At 41.7% G+C, this 20,367-nt stretch overlaps 1 protein-coding gene across 1 annotated transcript in view; it reads right to left on the bottom strand.

Annotated features, from left to right (window-relative positions):
* Positions 1-20,367, bottom strand: part of GRIK2 (glutamate ionotropic receptor kainate type subunit 2) — a 1,473,996-nt gene that overhangs the window by 976,607 nt on the left and 477,022 nt on the right. The window contains exon 4 of the mRNA XM_029595353.1: positions 3,711-3,892. Coding sequence (XP_029451213.1) covers positions 3,711-3,892 — 182 coding nt within the window. The remainder of the gene's footprint in view (positions 1-3,710; positions 3,893-20,367) is intronic.

The raw sequence follows: 20,367 nt of genomic DNA on the forward strand, positions 1-20,367 counted from the left end.
AGAGCCTGTGTGTGAGACTCAGACAGCCTGTGCCAGTGAGAGACTGTGTGTATGAATGATTGCATGACAGAAAAAGCATGTGACAGTGAGATCCTGTGTGTGTATGTGTGTTTGAGAGAGAAATGCATGTGCAGAACCTGACTGTGTGTTTGAGGGAAGAAGACAGGTGGAGAGAAAAGAAACAGAAAAAAAGGCAATATAAAAGGAAATGGCAAAAAAATAAAGGGAAGCAGATGTAAAAAAAAATAAATTACTTTTTACTGATTGGTACATGTAATCTTTGGGAATGTGCAAGAGTAGCACTTTCTCTATGGTGGATCAGACAATGTACGAGATCAACATGGAGGAAGTGGAAACCCAGGGGGCCTGCACAGAGGAGGCAGCAGAATGGGCTTCAGTGCCAATAGCAGCAATCAGCGCCTCCCCAATAGCCACGTGGCAGCAGTGGCAGTAATTAGATTAATTGTTTGACTCAGCTGGAGGTGACAAAGTATGAAGTGGGATGTGAAATCACCTTGATCTGGTGGAGAATTAGGATTGCTGTTACACATGAACTGTATTTGGCAAACATTAAATTAAAGGGAGCCAGGATAATCAATTGAAGCCTGCAGCTGAGGACTGATTCATTATGACTCATGTAGAAATTAGTGCATTTTCCAGATTAGTCTGCATAACACAATTCTCAACATTCAGCATTATTTCTGCTGCATAGAGTTTTATCTGAGAGGCTCTGAGGTTGTGAGGGAGCCAGTAAGAGTGAGAGCATGAGTGTGTATGAGAAAATCCAGGGGAGTAAGAGTGTGTGTGAGTGGGGGGGGGGGGGAGAGAGTGTCTTACACCCTGAGAGTGTATCAGTGTCTGTGAGAGCGAGAGGTTATGGTGGGTATAAGAGCATGAATGTGTATGTATGTGACAGTGTATGTGTGAGAGAGAATGGACATGTGAGAGTATGTGTGAGAGAGAGAGGATAACCTCCTAATCCTCGACAATATCAGGGTGACTAGAAATCAAGAGCTCCCATGTATGGACAGCAGGGGCTTTTTAAAATCCTTATTAGTTTTAATTATTGTGTGTTATTTGATATATGTGCTGTTTTGAAATATTTTATTGGTGTTTGGGAAATTATAAAAATGTATATGATTTTAATTAATAGAAATTCTATTTATCAGTAATTTTAAAATATTCTTTTATTAGTGTGGTTTTACTATTATAACTGATGCTTTATGTTTCTTAATTTTATTGTTTTATGAGGAATGGTGGTTCTGTTTATAAATGTCATAATAAATAAGTATGCACTAAAATCCAACCCCATCCATAACCCCGCCCCATATGACCAAAGCCCCGCCCTCACCCCGCCCTCGCAGGGCGAGGGCGGGGCGAGGGGTCACCGCAACATGAGGAACTGTATTACGGGGTCACGGCATTAGAAAGGTTGAGAACCACTGCTCTATGAAGTCCTATTAGGGATCATGGTATGTTTTACCTATAAAAAGTCATCACTCACTGACAAACGCTAAGACACGCAGGGAGAGCTTTAAAAAAAGACGAAGCTCTCACTCTGGGTCTTCCAGAGGTCTCATATGATTGGTTTTCAATATTAAATAATAAACTTGAATTTGTTTGTATTAAATTTCAACCTCTGTGTGTTCTTGGGGCAGCACCTTGAAGCTGATTTTTAAATTTTCAACAGTATAAAGGAATTATCCACAAATCCAGGGTATCTGGTGACCACATCGAGGATGCACAGTTGACAGTCACAGACCACTTCCACATTGATGGAGTGTAAGAGCTTTCTGTTATGGTAGATCTCCTCCCTGCCACAGGGTGGGATGATGGCTCTGTGAGTGTAGTCGGTAGCTCCCACAACATTTGGAAAGTTGGCAATGGAATAAAAACCTCACTTCAAGTCCAGCAAGTTCTGCCTTTCATGAGGGAATCTTATGTAACAATTAATGCAGCTATGTGCAACTGTTATGACATGGCTCAGACAGCAGGAAAAATATGTTTGGGAAATTCCCCCATCAACCCCGACTGTTGCTTGGAATGAGCTAGATGCCACAAAATGCAGAGCACAGAATAGTTTGGTGAGGCCTGGGATAGCATAGAGCCTCTCTGTGACCAGATCCAGATCCCCTTTGAGTTCTTGATATAATTCCATGAAAGCCTGAAAGCTGAGGCAATACCTCATAACCATGTGGTCCTCTGGCATCTCCAGCAATGTGGTGCATGGATGAAAGATGTGCTCCCTGTTCTACCTACATGCACTCCAACAAGGCAAGCCTTGACACGAGCCAGGGTGCTCTACTAGCAGGGACTTGCAGCTCTGCCTCTAGAGTGGGTACTTCCCTAGGAGGCATTTGAACCTTCCTTGCCTCTTGTAGTAGTTCTTGTTGTTATTGTTGAGCAGTCCAAAGTAGACAGTATCCCACTACCAGCACGCTTCCCCTTAACAATGTAACTTTAGGAACTGGGCTGTGTAGGTATGTCCTACAAAGGCATCTTTTTATTGCTCATGATGTTATCCATGATAATGGCCATCGTCATGTGATAAAAGCTTTTTTTCCACCCTACCACAAATCAAAATGGTGTTATATCCCATGTTACATCCAGAATTATTAAGCGATATTTTTCCACAAAATACGGTAGAAGTCCCTCATTTGCATAATTTTCCTGGTTTGGCATACTCATTATCTTATTTAAATACTAATGCATGATACAATAAATGTCGGGCTTCTGTGTGCATTAGATCCCATTTAATGTGCAATGAGGCCCTGATGCAGATTGAGGAGTGACCTTATAAGTGTCTTAAAATAGCAACAAGCACTTACTGTTGGTCTCACCCTGAAACATTCTTAGACTACCTCTTTTTTTACATGCATATATGTGCATGCCAAACAAAGTACGAGCATACTTTAGACTTTTATAAAATACCGATTACGCCAGTACAAGCTATTTTGTTATGCACATAATCCTTTGAAAATTCACCTCTTTAATTTTATGTTTTCCATCATAACATTGTTCAGTACACCATAATAGATTTGCAAGCAGGGTCATGTGATACTGACAGAAGTAAATCACAGTGCTTGACTTGTTCCAGGTATTTTATAATTTAACATACAATGTTTCTAATTGAAAAAAAAGCAATTATATCTTTAAAGGAAACTATGAGGTACATATTCAGTGGCATAACTGACAAGTTATTCAGCTACATGCAGACTTTTGAATATTTTGGGCACTAAACTGCAGCTGGATCGCTCATTATCAGGCTACAATGTAGGTGGATAATGTGGGGGCGTTTCTGGGGCATTTCTGGGAGGAGTCATCCTGCTAACTCTGGGCACACCAAAGAACTGTCCTAAAGTTAGCTGGATAAAGTTATTCAATTATCTTTAGGACAGCCAGCTAGATTCAGTAGTTCAGCTGCATTTCTGAATATCCCTCCAAAGTTATTCAGATAAGTTTATCCAAATAACTTTGCAATCCGGCCAGTGACTGAATATGATTATCGCCTCTCTATCCTCCAGTGAACAGCTAAGCTGAAATGGCACAGCACTGAAATTAGTTCAGGGACATTTTCTAATTTATTTTCCCTTTATGTATCCCATGCTAGAGGAGCAGCAATGCAGTTTCCTGACTGACTGAAAGCTGATGTGAACTGGGATTTTCCAGAGGTCAGAGAGACTGAGCAATTTGAACGGAGGTGAGTTTACCTGTTTTAAGATGCCTGCTGCCATGTCATGGCTGCAGTCAAAGATGACGTGGAACTCTTTCCCCCTCTTCATCTCTTTCAGCAGCGGCTTCGCATCCTTTGTGTCAAGGGGGAGTTGACGGATTTTGAGTCGCAGGTTGTACCGTGACGGCGCCTTGATCAGCTCCTGCAATCGAATGAGACCTGGGCAGGGGAGGGAAGAAGGAAGAAAGGACATTTTAATAAAATGAGAATATGGCCTTGCAGAAGAAAAGAGCTTATCACAATACAGGCAATTATTATTATTTTTTTTTCTTTTCGATTTCCTCTGCCCCGCTGTGTAATGATTGAAATTTGGTGCTACGGAACATCGAGTCCATTTTGTCTCCCTTCCCATTTTTCATTACCATTCCTGGCCAGTAAGCAGCCTGATCAGGGATTTTACCTTCAGAGACATCCAGGCGATAATTTCCATTACATAGATACACACACACACGATTCTATTTCTATAGATACAGATATATATGAATAGCTGCAATCATTTCAACTCAATTAGAGTGCATATCTAAACTAACAGTAATCTGGCAAACTATTCTGTCTCCTCGGTGCTTGTACCTGATTACTAGACCTCAGTATATTTTAACCCATCAGCATCTTCTGAAAAAAAATATCTAAAACCATAGATAATATCTCAAAGTGGTATTTACTCAGATTTCCAAGTTATATAGATATATTTCTAATATTATCAGTAAATTACTCTAGCAGAAACCAACAAAATGTTAATTTTGTTTTCTGAAATTTGCTAAGTGTTTGTTTTGGTAATATTGTTATAACTTTTGCAATGAATTTTCTTTTGTTATTCTTTACCCTATGTTCTGACAGATGCTCACAATATCTTATACCCCACTCCTTTTTTTTTTTTTTTTTTGCATTTTGTTGGGCATATTATGAAACAAACCACACTCTGCTGTTTAAAGAATTATGTCCTCCTTTTTTAAAAAAATAAAACACACAATGGAAAAATAGTGAAAAAAACCCCCAAATACCTTCACCCCTCCCCCCAAAAAATGTGTGTGTGTGTAAACTGTGTATACAAGAAGCACTCTTAAAATGTGATTACCACAAGTACAGTATACAACTCTTATATCGTTTTATACTGGTAGAGTTTTTATCATCACCCCAATACAATTTAAATCAGATTTTTTGCCAAGCAATTTTTTTTATATTGTATAAAATAATTATTATGGGTTTCTTCTTGAAAATTCACTTATTAAACTTTCTCAACGTAGCAATAAACAAGGCACGTGTCAAAGTTCACTTCTAAACAATATCGCAGCCCGACTGCAGAAAACATCTTGCTCTCGAAAGAACAATCACATCTTCAATGAAGTTTGTGTAGCTTCAAACATCCAGAATAGTGCACGAATCCAAAGCACCGACACAGCTGTGTTTTGACGCAGCTGTATGCCTGCATCCAAGGCTTCCGCGCCTCTTTTTCTAATGACATGCTTCACAAAAACATATTTAGGAACCAGCATGATAGGAGCAGCACAAAAAAAAAAAAAAAATCGCTCCAAAAAATGTATTATTTTTTTTATAATGTTGCAGAAGCTGTAGGCCAAATGGTTGGATTTTGCCACTTAAACAAGCATGGAAGTCTTTCTGAACTGCATCTGTATGCTCATGCTTTCTATACTTTACAGATCACTGAACTGTGACCAATGCTAACCATCACATTATTTACCTATATTGAAAAGGACAGAGTAGAAGTCTGCATTCTTTTAAATAATACCATTTTCTCACAGGAAGGTAAAAGAACTCTCCTAGTTTTTAGTGGAGATAATGTCAGTGTTTATTTTATTTTATTTTAGTTTAGTTTAGTTTAGTTTAGTCCTAGCCTTTTCCTTCTGCTCCTTTGGGCTTTCACCTCGATTGGAAATGTCTGCAGTTGGGCTATGGCATATGAACACTCGTTCACAATTGCCAGGGATTTTGCCTGTATTTTAGATCCGTTCCCAATTCACTTAGATCAGTCCTCTCTCTCTCTCCCTCTCTCTTTCTCTTCTCTCTCTCTCCCAATGGCTAGGCTGGTGTTCCAGGGGCCTCAAGTCTACTAAAACAGGCCTTTCAGGAGACATCACAATATGCGTTAAAACCTTAATCCTAATGAAAAAGTGTAGTTAAAATCAAGGTTAAGTCTGTGAGATAGCACTTCGCAGACTGGCCAGCCCACTCCCCTCCCCTAACTCCTCCTGTTTTTCAAATTTGCTTCACACCATACGATATGGTGCTATCGCATGCGGTAAGGGCCTATCGCATGCGTTAATGGGGCTTTTCACATGCGAAAATGCCTTAGCGCATTTCAATAAATGAGGGGGTTAGTCCTCAACTTCTTCTATGGGAATGGGGGAAAAATTCTCTCAATTGACTACTAGGGAGTAAGGAACCTAGCTGGAGAGGTTCAAAGAAATTTAGGGGTAGATTTTAAAAAAAAGCACGATCGCGTACTTTTGTTTGCGCAAACAAAAGTACGCTGGATTTTATAAGATACGCGCATAGCCACGCGTATCCTCTAAAATCCTGGATCGGCGCGTGCAAGGCTGCCGATTTTGGGCAGCCTGTGCACGCTGAGCCGTGCAGCCTGCCTCCGTTCCCTCCGAGGCCGCTCCAAAATCGGAGCGGCCTCGGAGGGAACTCTTTCGCCCTCCCCTCACCTTCCCCTCCCTTCCTCTACCTAACCCACCCCCCCGGCCCTATCTAAACCCCCCCCCCTTACCTTTGTCCCTAGATTTACGCCTGCGAGAAGCAGACGTAAATCTTCGTGCGCCAGCGGACTGCTGGCGCACCGTCTTTCGATGCAGGGGCTGGTCCGGAGGCCTGGACCACGCCCCCGGGCCACCGCCATGCCCCTGGTCCCGCCCCACCCCCGAAATGCTGTGTCATCCGGTCCTGCCCCCGACACGCCCCCTTCGAAAAACCCCGGGACCTACGCACGTCCCGGGGCTCTGCGCGCGCCGGCGGCCAATGGAAAATAGGTGCGCCGGTGTGCAAGGCCCTACTCGCGTAAATCCGGGCGGATTTACGTGAGCAGGGCTTTTAAAATCTGCCCGTTAATGAATAGAGGTTTGGGTTTGTCTTCCCCATGTGGGAACTGCAAATCATGTGCCATCATTTCAGAAGGACATTGTTAAAAAAAAAATACCATCAAACACGAAAAAGCATAAGCATTGGCATGTTAAATGTAAAACATTGATAAGTCAGGCTATGAGAGATTTTTGAAAAGAAGTTGGCCATACAGGCAAAAACTCTTAATAAAAACTTTTTAAAATATATCCAAAGCAGGAAGCCTGCAAAGGAGTTTGTTGGACCGTTAGATGATTGAGGGGTTAAAGGGGCACGTAGGGAAGATAAGGCCATCGCAGAAAGACCTAATGAATTTTTGCTTCGGTGTTTACTGATGAGGATGTTGGGGAGATACCTGTTCCAGAGACAGTTTTCAAGGGAGATGATTCAGACAAACTGAAACAAATCTCTGTGAACCTGGAAGACATAGTAGGCCAGATTGACAAACTGAAGAGTAGCAAATCGCCTGGATCAGATATTATACACCCCAGGGTTCTGAAAGAACTCAAAATTGAAATGTCAGACCTATTACAAGTAATTTGTAACCTATTATTAAAATCATCCATTGTACCTGAAGAATGGAAGGTGTTGACGGTATTGTCAAGAGTTAAATTTTTCGCCTGACTCAAATGTGCTGCACTTGAGAGTGTCTATTTGGTGCTTCTAGGAGGATATCTGGGATATTTAAGTAGACTATAGGAAAAGTATGAGAATTGGGACTTGCTGTGTTATTGGGATTAAATTCTAAACATTCTACAGTGGGAAGAAGACTGAGATTAATTTGGGATGATGGAAGAAAGATTATGCCTTCTTCAATCTGAGTAATAGAAAGGAGAATGAGATCAATTGTTGTGAATTTGGCTTCCATAAATTTAAAGACTTTACTAGAAGAATGAGATCACAAATCTATTTATTTTTCTTCTTCATTGTTGTTCATCAATTTTATTTAACATCTAATTGCTGTAAGATTCTTCAGTCAATTTATCAGCTATCAGTAAAAAAGTTGGAAACCATATTGTTTCTCAGTATGATTTATACTGCTATAGACGGTGGAGATTATCAGTGCTGTTTACAGAGAGTGGAAAAGGAGCCATGTATTTTGGTTAATGAAAAAGGACCTTGAAACTATGCTTCCACCAACAGGCAGCCTTGGGCCTCAGAAGTAAAAGCTATCCCTGGAGAAATGGTCTATATTATTTCTTTGTGGCTTTGAGGGAAGCACCAGGTTTTTATCTCAGCCAGGGGTTACAAATATCACAAGCTCCAATTTTCATACCTTTCCTTTAGTCTTCAACATTCTCCCCTCCCAACTGTGTGGTACCTGATGACACCTTATCACACCTCTCTTTTCTGATGATTCTCCCTGAATCCATACCAAATTCTTACACTTAATTCAACTTCTTTTACTGGGAAATGGATGAAGGTCCATTCTTCCTTGATAACACCTCATCTCCCAGTCTTTTCAAAAGGAAAGGCATCTCTCCTCCAACCAGCAGCCTTGGAGCCAATGGGCCCCTCAGGAACACAAAAAGACAAAAATATTACTCAAAAAAAGACAATAAAAAAAAAGAGGCAGGAAGATGGCAAAATAATATCCTTTTCTGGCAAAACCTGGACAAACACCACAGGGATAAGGCTCTATGGCTCCTTTCTTTCCCTGAGTCTCTGCTTAGAGAGACTCCAGAGGGCTAAGCCAGGAAAGTAATAAAATTGGATCAGCATAGGACATGTAGCTCTTAGAAAGCTTAATGCTTTGAGATAGTGGCAGGGATTCATGAAGGCTCTGAGCACACCGTCTACTTCTCCCACATGGAAGTGCAAAACCCAAAGCTCCAGCTAATTAATCTCTGTGTACCTCCCCAAGAATTTGCTTCACTCCTTTTGGTAAGGAATCCAAGGGTTCTTTACGCTAACATCTTGTAATATTTTTAAACTGCTAATTTCCAGATACATCCAAACCAATCAGAGTTATTATTGGTTAACCAAGGTCAGATGCGAGCTAGGTTTAAGATGATTACTTTGGTTAAGCATCTACAGATCTCAGTCAAACTTGTGAAGGTCCTTTCCCTCATCCTGCATTATAAAGGGGCTGAAGGCATAACCCCCATTTTTCTTCCTATTGCACTAACCTTGCTTCATCAAGAACCAGCAATGCCTTTTATTGTACACCTGCTATCTGTTGTAAACTAGAGACTAATTAATTGCATAAATTACCCAGAAATGATTGCCATTTAACCTTATTTTTATACTGTTCCTATGAAGCTGCCAAAAGTGTTGATTCTGAAACACACAGTGATAAGGTGATAACAGTATAATATATAGTTATTATAACAGATAATTACTCTATATTATGCTCAGAATCCCCAGTTTCCTGTGGTAAATACTGCAGCGAGTGCCCTTTTTTAACTTATCAATTTGTGCACGTCTCAGGAGATACTTAAAATCCGTGCTGTGCGCGCTGGCCCAAGACACACGCACATCTCCCGGCTTTGGTGTGCATAGGGCTTTTAAAACTTACCCCTTAAGGGGTAGATTTTCAAAGGGGTACGCGCGTAAGATTTATTTATTTATTTAAAACTTTTATATACCGACGTTAGTGTATAACATCACACCGGTTCACATTAGAACTGATAGGAGGAAAAATACAATGAACAAGGACAGGGGGGATGGGGGTTACAATAATGCAAAACTAGATAAGGAAAGAAGGAAAAGCAAACAAGCTAACCAACAGAAAATAAATAAAGTATAAAACATGAGGATGAAAAAACTGAAGTATTTACATATTTACAGTATCACGCAGCATTGGAGGCAGTGGGAAAAAAGGGGAGAGTCAGAAAGTATGGTGGGGGCTAGTCATATCTCCCTTCCCCTACCTAACCTAAGATATGCGTGTACCCCCTGAAAACCTATCCCAAACCCCCCCTTGCGCGCGCCGAGCCTATTTTGCATAGGCTCGGCGGCGCGCACAAGCCCTGGGACGCGCGTAAGTCCCGGGGCTTGCATGGAGGGGCATGTCGGGGGGCGTATCGGGGGGGGGGGTGTGCCGGGAGTGACGCGGCATTTCGGGGGCATGTCGGGAGTGACGGCGGCCCCTGGACCAGCCCCCGGACCGGAGCATGGAGCGCAGCAGCCGGCCCGGTGCGCGCAAAGTTACGCCTGCTTCGAGCAGGCGTAAATTTTGTGATAGAGGTAGGGGGGAGGTTTAGATAGGGCCGGGGGGGTGGGAGAAGGAAAGTTCACTCCGAGGCTGCTCCAATTTCGGAGCGGCCTTGGAGGGAATGGAGGCAGGCTGCGTGGCTCGGCGTGTGCAGGCTGCCGATTTTGGGCAGCCTTGCGCGCCGACCCGGATTTTAATGGATACGCACGGCTACGCGCGTATCTATTGAAATCACGCGTACTCTTGTTCGCGCCTGGTGCACGAACAAAAGTACACGTGTAAGCAGATTTATAAAATCTGCCCCTAAGTCTATTCCATGTTACAGTTGCTAGTAATAGCAGTGGCTATTTTCTAAGTCAGCCTGACTATTACCAGATAATGGACTTTTCCTCCAAGAACTTATCCAAATCTTTTTTAAACCCAACTATACTAACTGCACTAACCACATCCCCTGGCAACAAATTCTAGGCGATGAGTGAAAAAGAATATTCTCCGATTAGTTTTAAATGTGCTACATGCTAACTTCATGGAGTGCCCCCTAGTCCTTCTATTATCTGAAAGAGTAAATAACAGATTCACATTTACCCCTTCTAGACCTCTCATGATTTTAAAGACCTCTATCCTATCCCCCCGCAGTCTCTTCTCCAAGGGGCAGATTTTAAAACCTGCGCACAAAAATGTACACCCAATTCTATAACATGCACGCACAGCCGTGCAAATGTTATAAAATCAGGGGTTGGCACGCACAAAGGGGTGCACACTAGTGCAACTTGCGCATGCCGAGCCCTCAGGGAGGCCAGCTAGCTTTCCCCGTTCCCTCCGAGGCTGCTCCGAAATTGGAGAGGCCATGGAGGTAACATTCCTCCCCCCCCCCCCACCTTCCCCCTCCCTTCCCCTACCTGTCCCGCCCCTCAGCCCTAAAAAAACCCCCACGTACCTTTGTTGTAGAAGTTACTGGCAGGCGTAACTTGCGCACGCCGGCCAACTGATGGCGTGCGATCCCCCAGCCCAGTAGCCCTGCAGAGGCCTCTGGCCACACCACCACCCCACCCCATCCCCGCCCATTTTTTCAAGCCCCTGGACTTACATGCGTCCCAAGGCTTAACGTGTGCCGCCAGACCTCTTGAAAATAGGCCCAGCATGCGTAAGCCCGCTATGCGCGTAAATCTTTTAAAATCTGCCCCCAAGCTGAACAGCCCTAATCTTTTTAGCCTTTCCTCAAAGGGGAGCTGTTCCATCCTCTTTATCATTTTGGTTGCCCTTCTCTGTACCTTCTCCATCATAACTATATCTTTCTTGAGATGCGGCAACCAGAATTGTACACAATATTCAAGCTGTGCTCTCACCATGGAGCGATGCAGAGGCATTATGACATCCTCTGTTTTATTCACCATTCATAACATTTTGTTTGCTTTTTTGGCTGCTGCAGCACACTGAGCTAATGATTTCAATGTATTATCCACTACTTCTCCTTCCTGCAACGGAATCTGCTACCCTGCCTGCTCCCAGCTTCAGCGTGGGAGTTTTCACTGTGTTTCGCTGCTAACCTCGTTGAGCAATTTCATCAGCTCTACCTTAGCCACGCAGGCTAGTCCCACCCCACCTCCTACGTCACCTGGAGGAGTCGGCTTAAGGCTCGAGCAGTGACGCCAGACTCAGCTTCTCCTACCTGCAACGGAATCGGCTACTCTGCCTGCTCCCAGCTTTAGCGCGGGAGTTTTCACTGTGTTTCGCTGCTAACCTCATTGAGCAATTATATCAGCTCTACCTTAGCCATGCAGGCTAGTCCCACCCCACCTCCTACGTCACCTGGAGGTATCAGCTTAAAGCTCAAGCAGCGACGCCAGAGGCGCCGCGCACCAGTGCGTTGCGCGCCGAAGGAGTGTGACAAAGGGGCATGCCTCTTTGTGCGCCCATTCATGAACAACTCAAAATCCACATCACAATATTTATAACAAAGTTTGTTTTTCTTTTCTTTCAGCACTTAGCCAGCACTACAAAAACAAAAATGAACATTCCAACTGTTACTGGAAACGGAAATTATGGAACACTGCCTTCAATTCATCGGACAGTAAGAGAACGACAACTTATCAACATACAGATGACAAATAATTCAATAAAATCATTCTTTTTAATACTTACATCCTTTACCATTTTAGTCATTAACGCTCAGTCTCTCAGGAAAAAAAACTCCTATCATTCATTAGGGATGTGAATCGTTTTAGGACGATTAAAATTATCGTCCAATAATTTTAATATCGTCTTAAACCGTTATGGAACACAATACAATAGAGATTCTAACGATTTATCGTTATAAATCGTTAGAATCATGAGCCGGCACACTAAAACCCCCTAAAACCCACCCCCGACCCTTTAAATTAAATCCCCCACCCTCCCGAACCCCCCCCAAATGACTTAAATAACCTGCGGGTCCAGCGGCGGTCCGGAACGGCAGCGGTCCGGAACGGGCTCCTGCTCCTGAATCTTGTTGTCTTCAGCCGGTGCCATTTTCCAAAATGGCGCCGAAAAATGGCGGCGGCCATAGACGAACACGATTGGACGGCAGGAGGTCCTTCCGGACCCCCGCTGGACTTTTGGAAAGTCTCGTGGGGGTCAGGAGGCCCCCCACAAGCTGGCCAAAAGTTCCTGGAGGTCCAGCGGGGGTCAGGGAGCGATTTCCCGCCGCGAATCGTTTTCGTACGGAAAATGGCGCCGGCAGGAGATCGACTGCAGGAGGTTGTTCAGCGAGGCGCCGGAACCCTCGCTGAACGACCTCCTGCAGTCGATCTCCTGCCGGCGCCATTTTCCGTACGAAAACGATTCGCGGAGGGAAATCGCTCCCTGACCCCCGCTGGACCTCCAGGAACTTTTGGCCAGCTTGTGGGGGGCCTCCTGACCCCCATGAGACTTGCCAAAAGTCCAGCGGGGGTCCGGAAGGACCTCCTGCCGTCCAATCGTGTTCGTCTATGGCCGCCGCCATTTTTCGGCGCCATTTTGGAAAATGGCGCCGGCTGAAGACAACAAGATTCAGGAGCAGGAGCCCGTTCCGGACCGCTGCCGTTCCGGACCGCCGCTGGACCCGCAGGTTATTTAAGTCATTTGGGGGGGGGTTCGGGAGGGTGGGGGATTTAATTTAAAGGGTCGGGGGTGGGTTTTAGGGGGTTTTAATGTGCCGGTTTTGCGATTTTTTCGATTTTTTCACGATTTTTCACGATTTTTCACGATATTTTACCCCCCCAAACGGCAACAATACGATTCCCTCCCCCTCCCATCCGAAATCGATCGTTAAGACGATCGAGGACACGATTCACATCCCTATCATTCATTATTTAATATCAGATATATCCCCAGATATCACTCTAATAACAGAAACCTGGTTATACGAGCATGACACAGTCATATTAAACAATCTATGCCCCGATGGGTTCACCCCCATTTTACAACCTCAGCCAAATCGAAGGGGAAGAGGACTTTTAGCTATCATTAAATCATCATTATCCCCTTGCAAAAAATCTATCTTAAATAATCAAGCACCTATAGAAATTTTGTTAGTCACCACGTCGATTCTAAATATATGTTTAGTATACAGTCCCCTTGGTATTCTTTCAAATCATCTATCTTCATTTCTTGAAACAATTGTAACCCTACCTTGTGATCTAACACTATAATCGCTGGTGATTTTAATCTATACTTCAATAATCAACAGCCACAATCCTCAGTATCAAATTTAATAGATGCATTACTCGGTCTTAATCTACTAACATTAATTAATAAGCCCACTCATAAATTAGGCAATACATTAGATCAAATCTGCTACAACTCTTCTACCTTTGACCTTACTGTCGAAATTTCACCTGTACCCTGGTCTGACCATTTTTTAATAAAACTATCAGGAGTAAATAAACCAACTAATAACTCTAATTCTAACTCCGCAAATAAGAATTACACTCTAACAAAAACATAAAAACATCGACTCGGATACTTTTATTGAATCCATACTAGCCACAATAAATTTAAATCTACACAACGATGTTACTGCAATGCTATCATACAATAGAAGACAACATAAATATACTAGCACCTCTGAAAATGTATAAGAAATCTTCTAAACCTACGTCACCATGGTTTTCAGACTTATTAAGAAACCACAAATGCAAACTTTGCAAACTGGAACGTTGATAGAGAAAAAACCCAATACCAGCACGTAAACAAGCATACTATGTCTACTTACAACAATACAAAAAACCATTAAACCGGAGTGAAATCCATTAAATCCATTAAATCCATTAAACCGGAGTGAAGGCAAAACGCTATACTTCGGTATATAAAAAACCACAAATAAATAAATAAATAAAATAAAATAAATCATAAAGGCAAAAAAAAAAATACTATGCATCTAAAATTCAAATAGCCTATGGAAACCCAAAAGTATTATTCAATATTGTAAGAAATCTCACAATTTATCTCATTTAGCATCTGATGATTTATGCAACAATATAGCTGTACATTTTGAAAGAAAATTGAAAGTATCTCATCTGAATTTTCCACATTACCTGTTCCTAAACCCACATTACTGCAAGCTACTTGTTCATTATCAGAATTCAGTAATATAAATAATAATGACATAATTAACATTTTAACAATATCAAAACCCTCTAACAGTCCTTTCAATCCCTGTTCTGGTCAACTACTTAGAAATGTTAAAACACATCTTGCCCAATCTATTTCTAATATAGTGAATGCATCTCTATCTCAAGTCATATTTCCAGCATCTCTGAAAAAAACATCCATCACACCAATACCAAAGAAAAAAACCCAAGATTTACAAGATGTCTCAAACTATCGACTGATAGCTACATTCCCATCAATGGCCAAAATTATGGAATCCGTTGTACTTCGTCAACTCTCTGACTATATACAGGACAACAACTTACTACATGCTAATCAACACGGATTCAGGAAAGGACATAGCACAGAATCTTTACTTCTTTCATCATTCGATACAATTCTTAGAGGCTTTGATTCAAATACAAATTATATTATAGTTCTACTTGACATCTCGGCAGCCTTTGATACTTTAAATCATGATATACTACTACAAAAGCTCAAACAAATAGGTATTACAGGTACAGTATTACAATGGTTCACTTCCTTTATCACTGAACGCCCACAAAGAATAACACTAGGATCTACAAAATCTGATTGCTATATTACAAAATCTGGTGTCCCGCAAGGATTTTCACTTTCTGCAATTCTTTTTAATATTTATCTCTTGCCATTATGCCACCTCCTATCTGGACTTGACTTGTCATTTAAAATCTATGCCAATGACATCCAGTTCATTATTCCATTCACTGACTCCTGGAAAAAGACTTTCACTCTTGCAATTATACTTATCTACCATAAAAATCCGGTTATCTCACAATAGATTAAAATTAAACACATCAAAATCAGAACTAATTTACCTTTCTACAGTTCCTGATTCGATCCACCAACCACCGAAGGTTTTCATTTTTGAAGGACAAATACTAGCAATAAAACCTCATGCCAAACACTTAGGCACAATCATTGACTCTAGACTATCCATGTCCAATAACATATCAACAATAGTAAAAAAAAATCATTTTGCAAATCGATCTGTAACACAGGCTCTCATCCTACTGAGTTTAGATTACTGTATTTCCCTATACCTAGGATTACCAACATTCACTACACATCCACTCTAATTTATTCAAAATACCACAGCTCATCTTTTGTACAATATTTCTCGCAGGGACCAAATTACCCCAACTCTACAACATCTTCATTGGTTCCTGATCTCTTATCGAGTCTCTTATAAAATCCTTACCATAATCTACAACTTAATCTATAATCCTACATCTATATGGCTCTGCACTCTACTAAGAATCTATAAACCAACTCAGCAGCTCCATTCAATGGATAAATGTATTCCTGAAGTGCCCTCAATAAAACTCACACACCTGGACCTTACACGTACACAAGCTTTTTCAGTTGCAGGCCCGACTGTGGAATTCCATCCCTGAAGGGATTTGTCTATCTTGAAATACAAAAGAATTCAAAAAACTATTAAAAAAACCTATCTCTTCACATCAGTTTACAAGAAAGAAAATTAATGTACTCAGATTACATGTTTCACATTTTACTTACTTCTATTCATTGTTGTATACTAAATCATTTTAATTTGATTGTAATGTCTTTATCATTTATGTTTTTATTATGTATGTGACCTCTGTAAACCGCTTAGACTACAGATTACTGCCCCATTTTTCCAGTATATAAAAACTTTTAAATAAATAAATGATGCCTAGATCATTTTCCTGGGTGGTAGCTCCTAATATGGAACCTAACATTGGGTAACTACAGCATGGGTTATTTTGCCCTATATGTATCACCTTGCACTTATTCACATTAAATTTAATCTCCCATTTGTATGCCCAATTTTATAGTCTCACAAGTTCCTCCTGTAATTCATCACAATCCGCTTGTGATTTAACTACTCTGAATAATTTAGTATCACCTGCAAATTTGATCACCTCACTCGTATTCCTTTCCAGATTATTTATAAATATATTGAAAAGCACGGGTCCTAGTACAGATCCTTGAGGCACTCCACTGTATATCCTTTTCCACTGAGAAAATTGACCATTTAATCCTACTCTGTTTCCTGTCTTTTAATCAGTTTGTAATGCACAAAAGGACATTGCTACCTTTTCCATTACTTTTTACTTTTCTTAGAAGCCTCTCCTGAAGAACTTTGTTAAATGCCTTCTGAAAATCCAAATACACAATATCCACCGGTTCAACTATATCTACATGTTTATTAACCCCTTCAAAAAAGTGAAGCAGATTTGAGAGGCAAGACTTGCCTTGGGTAAAGCCATGTTGACTTTGTTCCATTAAACCATGTGATTTTGATCTTTAGAACACTTTCCACTATTTTTCCTTCCTCACATACTGGCATACATGCTCCTTGACTCACATGCTCCCTTGCACAGTGACTCACATGCAGGGCTGGTACAACGGTCTGAAGAGGCGTAGGCGGAAGTCACGTGTCACATGTTCTCTCTCTCTCCCTCCCACCTTATCCTGACATCATTAACCCAGAGCTGCCAGACCAAACGACTGCCATAAGTAGGGGAGCAGCAGCTTAGCTATGTCGGCCAGGCCAGCCCTGTCTAAGCCACCGCCCCCCTAGTTCTGTTTCCCTACGTGGTCAGCTAGCTTGCCTAGTGCTTCTGCTGGCCCTGGACACATACTCTATGACTCACACACTGACACACACACACACATACACACACACTCCCTGTCTCACACATTCCCTCACACACTGACTCATATACTCCCTGACTAACTAATATTCTTCCTCACAGACAGAACATAAAAACATAAGAATCACAATACTGGGTCAGACCAAGGGTCCATCAAGCCCAGTATCCTGTTTCTAACAGTGGCCAATCCAGGCCACAAGTACCTGGCAGGTACCCAAATATTAAATCTCAAGCTACTATTGCTCATTAATTAATAGCAGTTTATGGGTAGATCCATGCTGGCTGTGTCCCATTAAACTATGTCTATCTAAATGTTTTGTAATTTTATTCTTTATAATAGTTTCCACAATTTTTCCCTGCAGTGAAGTCAGGCTCACGGGTCTATAGTTTCCCAGATCACCCCTGGAGCCCTTTTAAAAAATTGGGGTTACATTGGCCATCTTCCAATCTTTAGGTACAACAGATGATTTTAATGATAGTTTACAAATTAATTCAAATAGGTCTAAAATTTAATTTTTTAGTTCTTTCAGAATCCTGGGGTATATGTCATCTCGTCCATGTGATTTACTACTCTTCAGTTTGTCAATCTGGCCTACCACATCTACCAAGTTCACCGTGATTTGGTTTAGTTCATCTGAATCATCATCCTTGAAAACCAACTCCGGAACGGGTATCTCCCCAACATCCTCTTCAGTAAACACCGAAGCAAAGAAATTGTTTATTCTTTTTATGATGGCCTTATCTTTCCTAAGTACCCCTTTAACTCCTCAATCATCTAACGGTCCAACCGACTCCCTTGCAGGCTTTCTGCTTCGGATATATTTTTAAAAGTTTTTATTGTGAGTTTTTTCCTCTTTGGCCAAATTCTTTTCAAATTCCCTCTTAGCCTGTCTTATCAATGTTTTATTTTACCCGTCCTTTTATTAATTATTTTATTTTATATTGAATATGTTATTGTATTTTAACCATAATTTATTGTTGTTTTTTATGATTTTATAATTCTATGATGTGAACCGTTGTGTTTCTTGCGAATGACGGTATACAAAATTTTTAAATAAATAGAAAAATAGATAAATAAATAACTTGCCAATGCTTATTCTTAAATTTTTCTTCTGATGGATCCTTCTAATTTTGAATGAAGATCTTTTGGCTATAATAGCCCCTTTCACCTCACTTTTTAGCCATGCTGGCAATCGTTTGGCCTTCATTCCACCTTTCTTAACGTGAGGAATACATATGGACTGTGTTTCTAGGATGGTATTTTTTTTTTAACAATGTCACGCCTTTTGCACATTTTTTTACCATTGTAGCTGCACCTTTCAAAATTTTGTTTTTTAACTATTTTTCTCATTTTATCAAAGTCATGGAGCATGTGTGTGAGTCAGTGAGCTCCCTGACTCATAGACACAGGCTCCCTCACATGCTGGCTTACTTACATGCTCCCTCACTCACATGCTCCTTCACACACTGACACACACATTCCCTCACACACTGATTCACATGTTCCCAGACTGCCAAGTTTCCTCACTCAAAGGCACCTTCACACACTGACACACATTTCTTGACTCACATGCTCCCTCGCATACTGACGCCTATGCTCCCTGAATCACACACTCCCTGACTCACTCTTCTCCCCCTCCACTTCTGTATAGTAAAATAAAAAATAATTTTACTTACATTGATGGTCAGGGGAGATTCAGGTATATATCCCCCAAAAAATAAGAACTGGGTCAGCTTCCGGTCTCTTCTACCAACCCAAAAGTGTGTCCCTTCATGTGAGAAGGGAGACGGAGCTAGAAGACCCTGATGGTTTTATTCATTAATATATTTTGCTGAGGACCCAGCATGAGACAAGCCTGCAGTCGACAGCAGCAGTGAGGCAACAGTGGGAGATGCATTGCTTCCTGCCAGCTAAAGTCTAGGCAGGGTAGGTGTGAGAGGAGGTAACGTGTTTTCTACAGCCACAGCAATGGGAAGGGATCACCAGGAGCAATCAAGAGGTTGGGGGCAGCAGCAGCAGGAAACCCAACAATTTACCCCAATGCTACAAATACCAAATCAGGTGATCTCCCTCCAAGACATCTCGTGCTCCCTTTCCCAGGAAGAGGGGGTGTGTGTCAGGCAGAGGCAGACCTAACTTCTGCAGGAGTGATACGTGATAGGCTGCAATCAGCAACCTACTTATGAGATCAGCCAAAGAAGCATTTATATTAAAGAAAAGAAGGCACTTGTTGGAGGGAGACTGTGAGACACCATCACATCACAACGGGCTGCAGCGCCCCTCTCAGTCCTGGCGTCCTGTGCAATTGCAAGGGTCGAGCACCCCAAAAGCCAGCTATTTGTGGATAAGAACATAATAACATAAGAAATTGCCATGCTGGGTCAGACCAAGGGTCCATCAAGCCCAGCATCCTGTTTCCAACAGAGGCCAAAACCAGGCCACAAGAACCTGGCAATTACCCAAACACTAAGAAGATCCCATGCTACTGATGCAATTAATAGCAGTGGCTATTCCCTAAGTAAAATTGATTAATAGCCATTAATGGACTTCTCCTCCAAGAACTTATCCAAACTTTTTTTGAACCCAGCTACACTAACTGTACTAACCACATCCTCTGGCAACAAATTCCAGAGCTTTATTGTACGTTGAGTGAAAAAGAATTTTCTCCGATTAGTCTTAAATGTGCTACTTGCTAACTTCATGGAATGCCCCCTAGTCCTTCTATTATTCGAAAGAGAAAATAACCGAGTCACATCTACTCGTTCAAGACCTCTCATGATCTTAAAGACCTCTATCATATCCCCCCTCAGCCGTCTCTTCTCCAAGCTGAACAGCCCAAATCTCTTCAGCCTTTCCTCATAGGGAAGCTGTTCCATCCCCTTTATCATTTTGGTTGCCCTCCTCTGTACCTTCTCCATCGCAACTATATCCTTTTTGAGATGTGGCGACCAGAATTGTACACAGTATTCAAGGTGTGGTCTCACCATGGAGCGATATAGAGGCATTATGACATTTTCCGTTCTATTAACCATTCCCTTCCTAATAATTCCTAACATTCTATTTGCTTTTTTGACTGCTGCAGCACACTGAGCTGACAATTTTAAAGTAT

The sequence above is a fragment of the Rhinatrema bivittatum genome, chromosome 3 (genome assembly GCF_901001135.1).
Source record: "Rhinatrema bivittatum chromosome 3, aRhiBiv1.1, whole genome shotgun sequence".
In the NCBI taxonomy this organism is placed as follows: Eukaryota; Metazoa; Chordata; class Amphibia; order Gymnophiona; family Rhinatrematidae; genus Rhinatrema; species Rhinatrema bivittatum.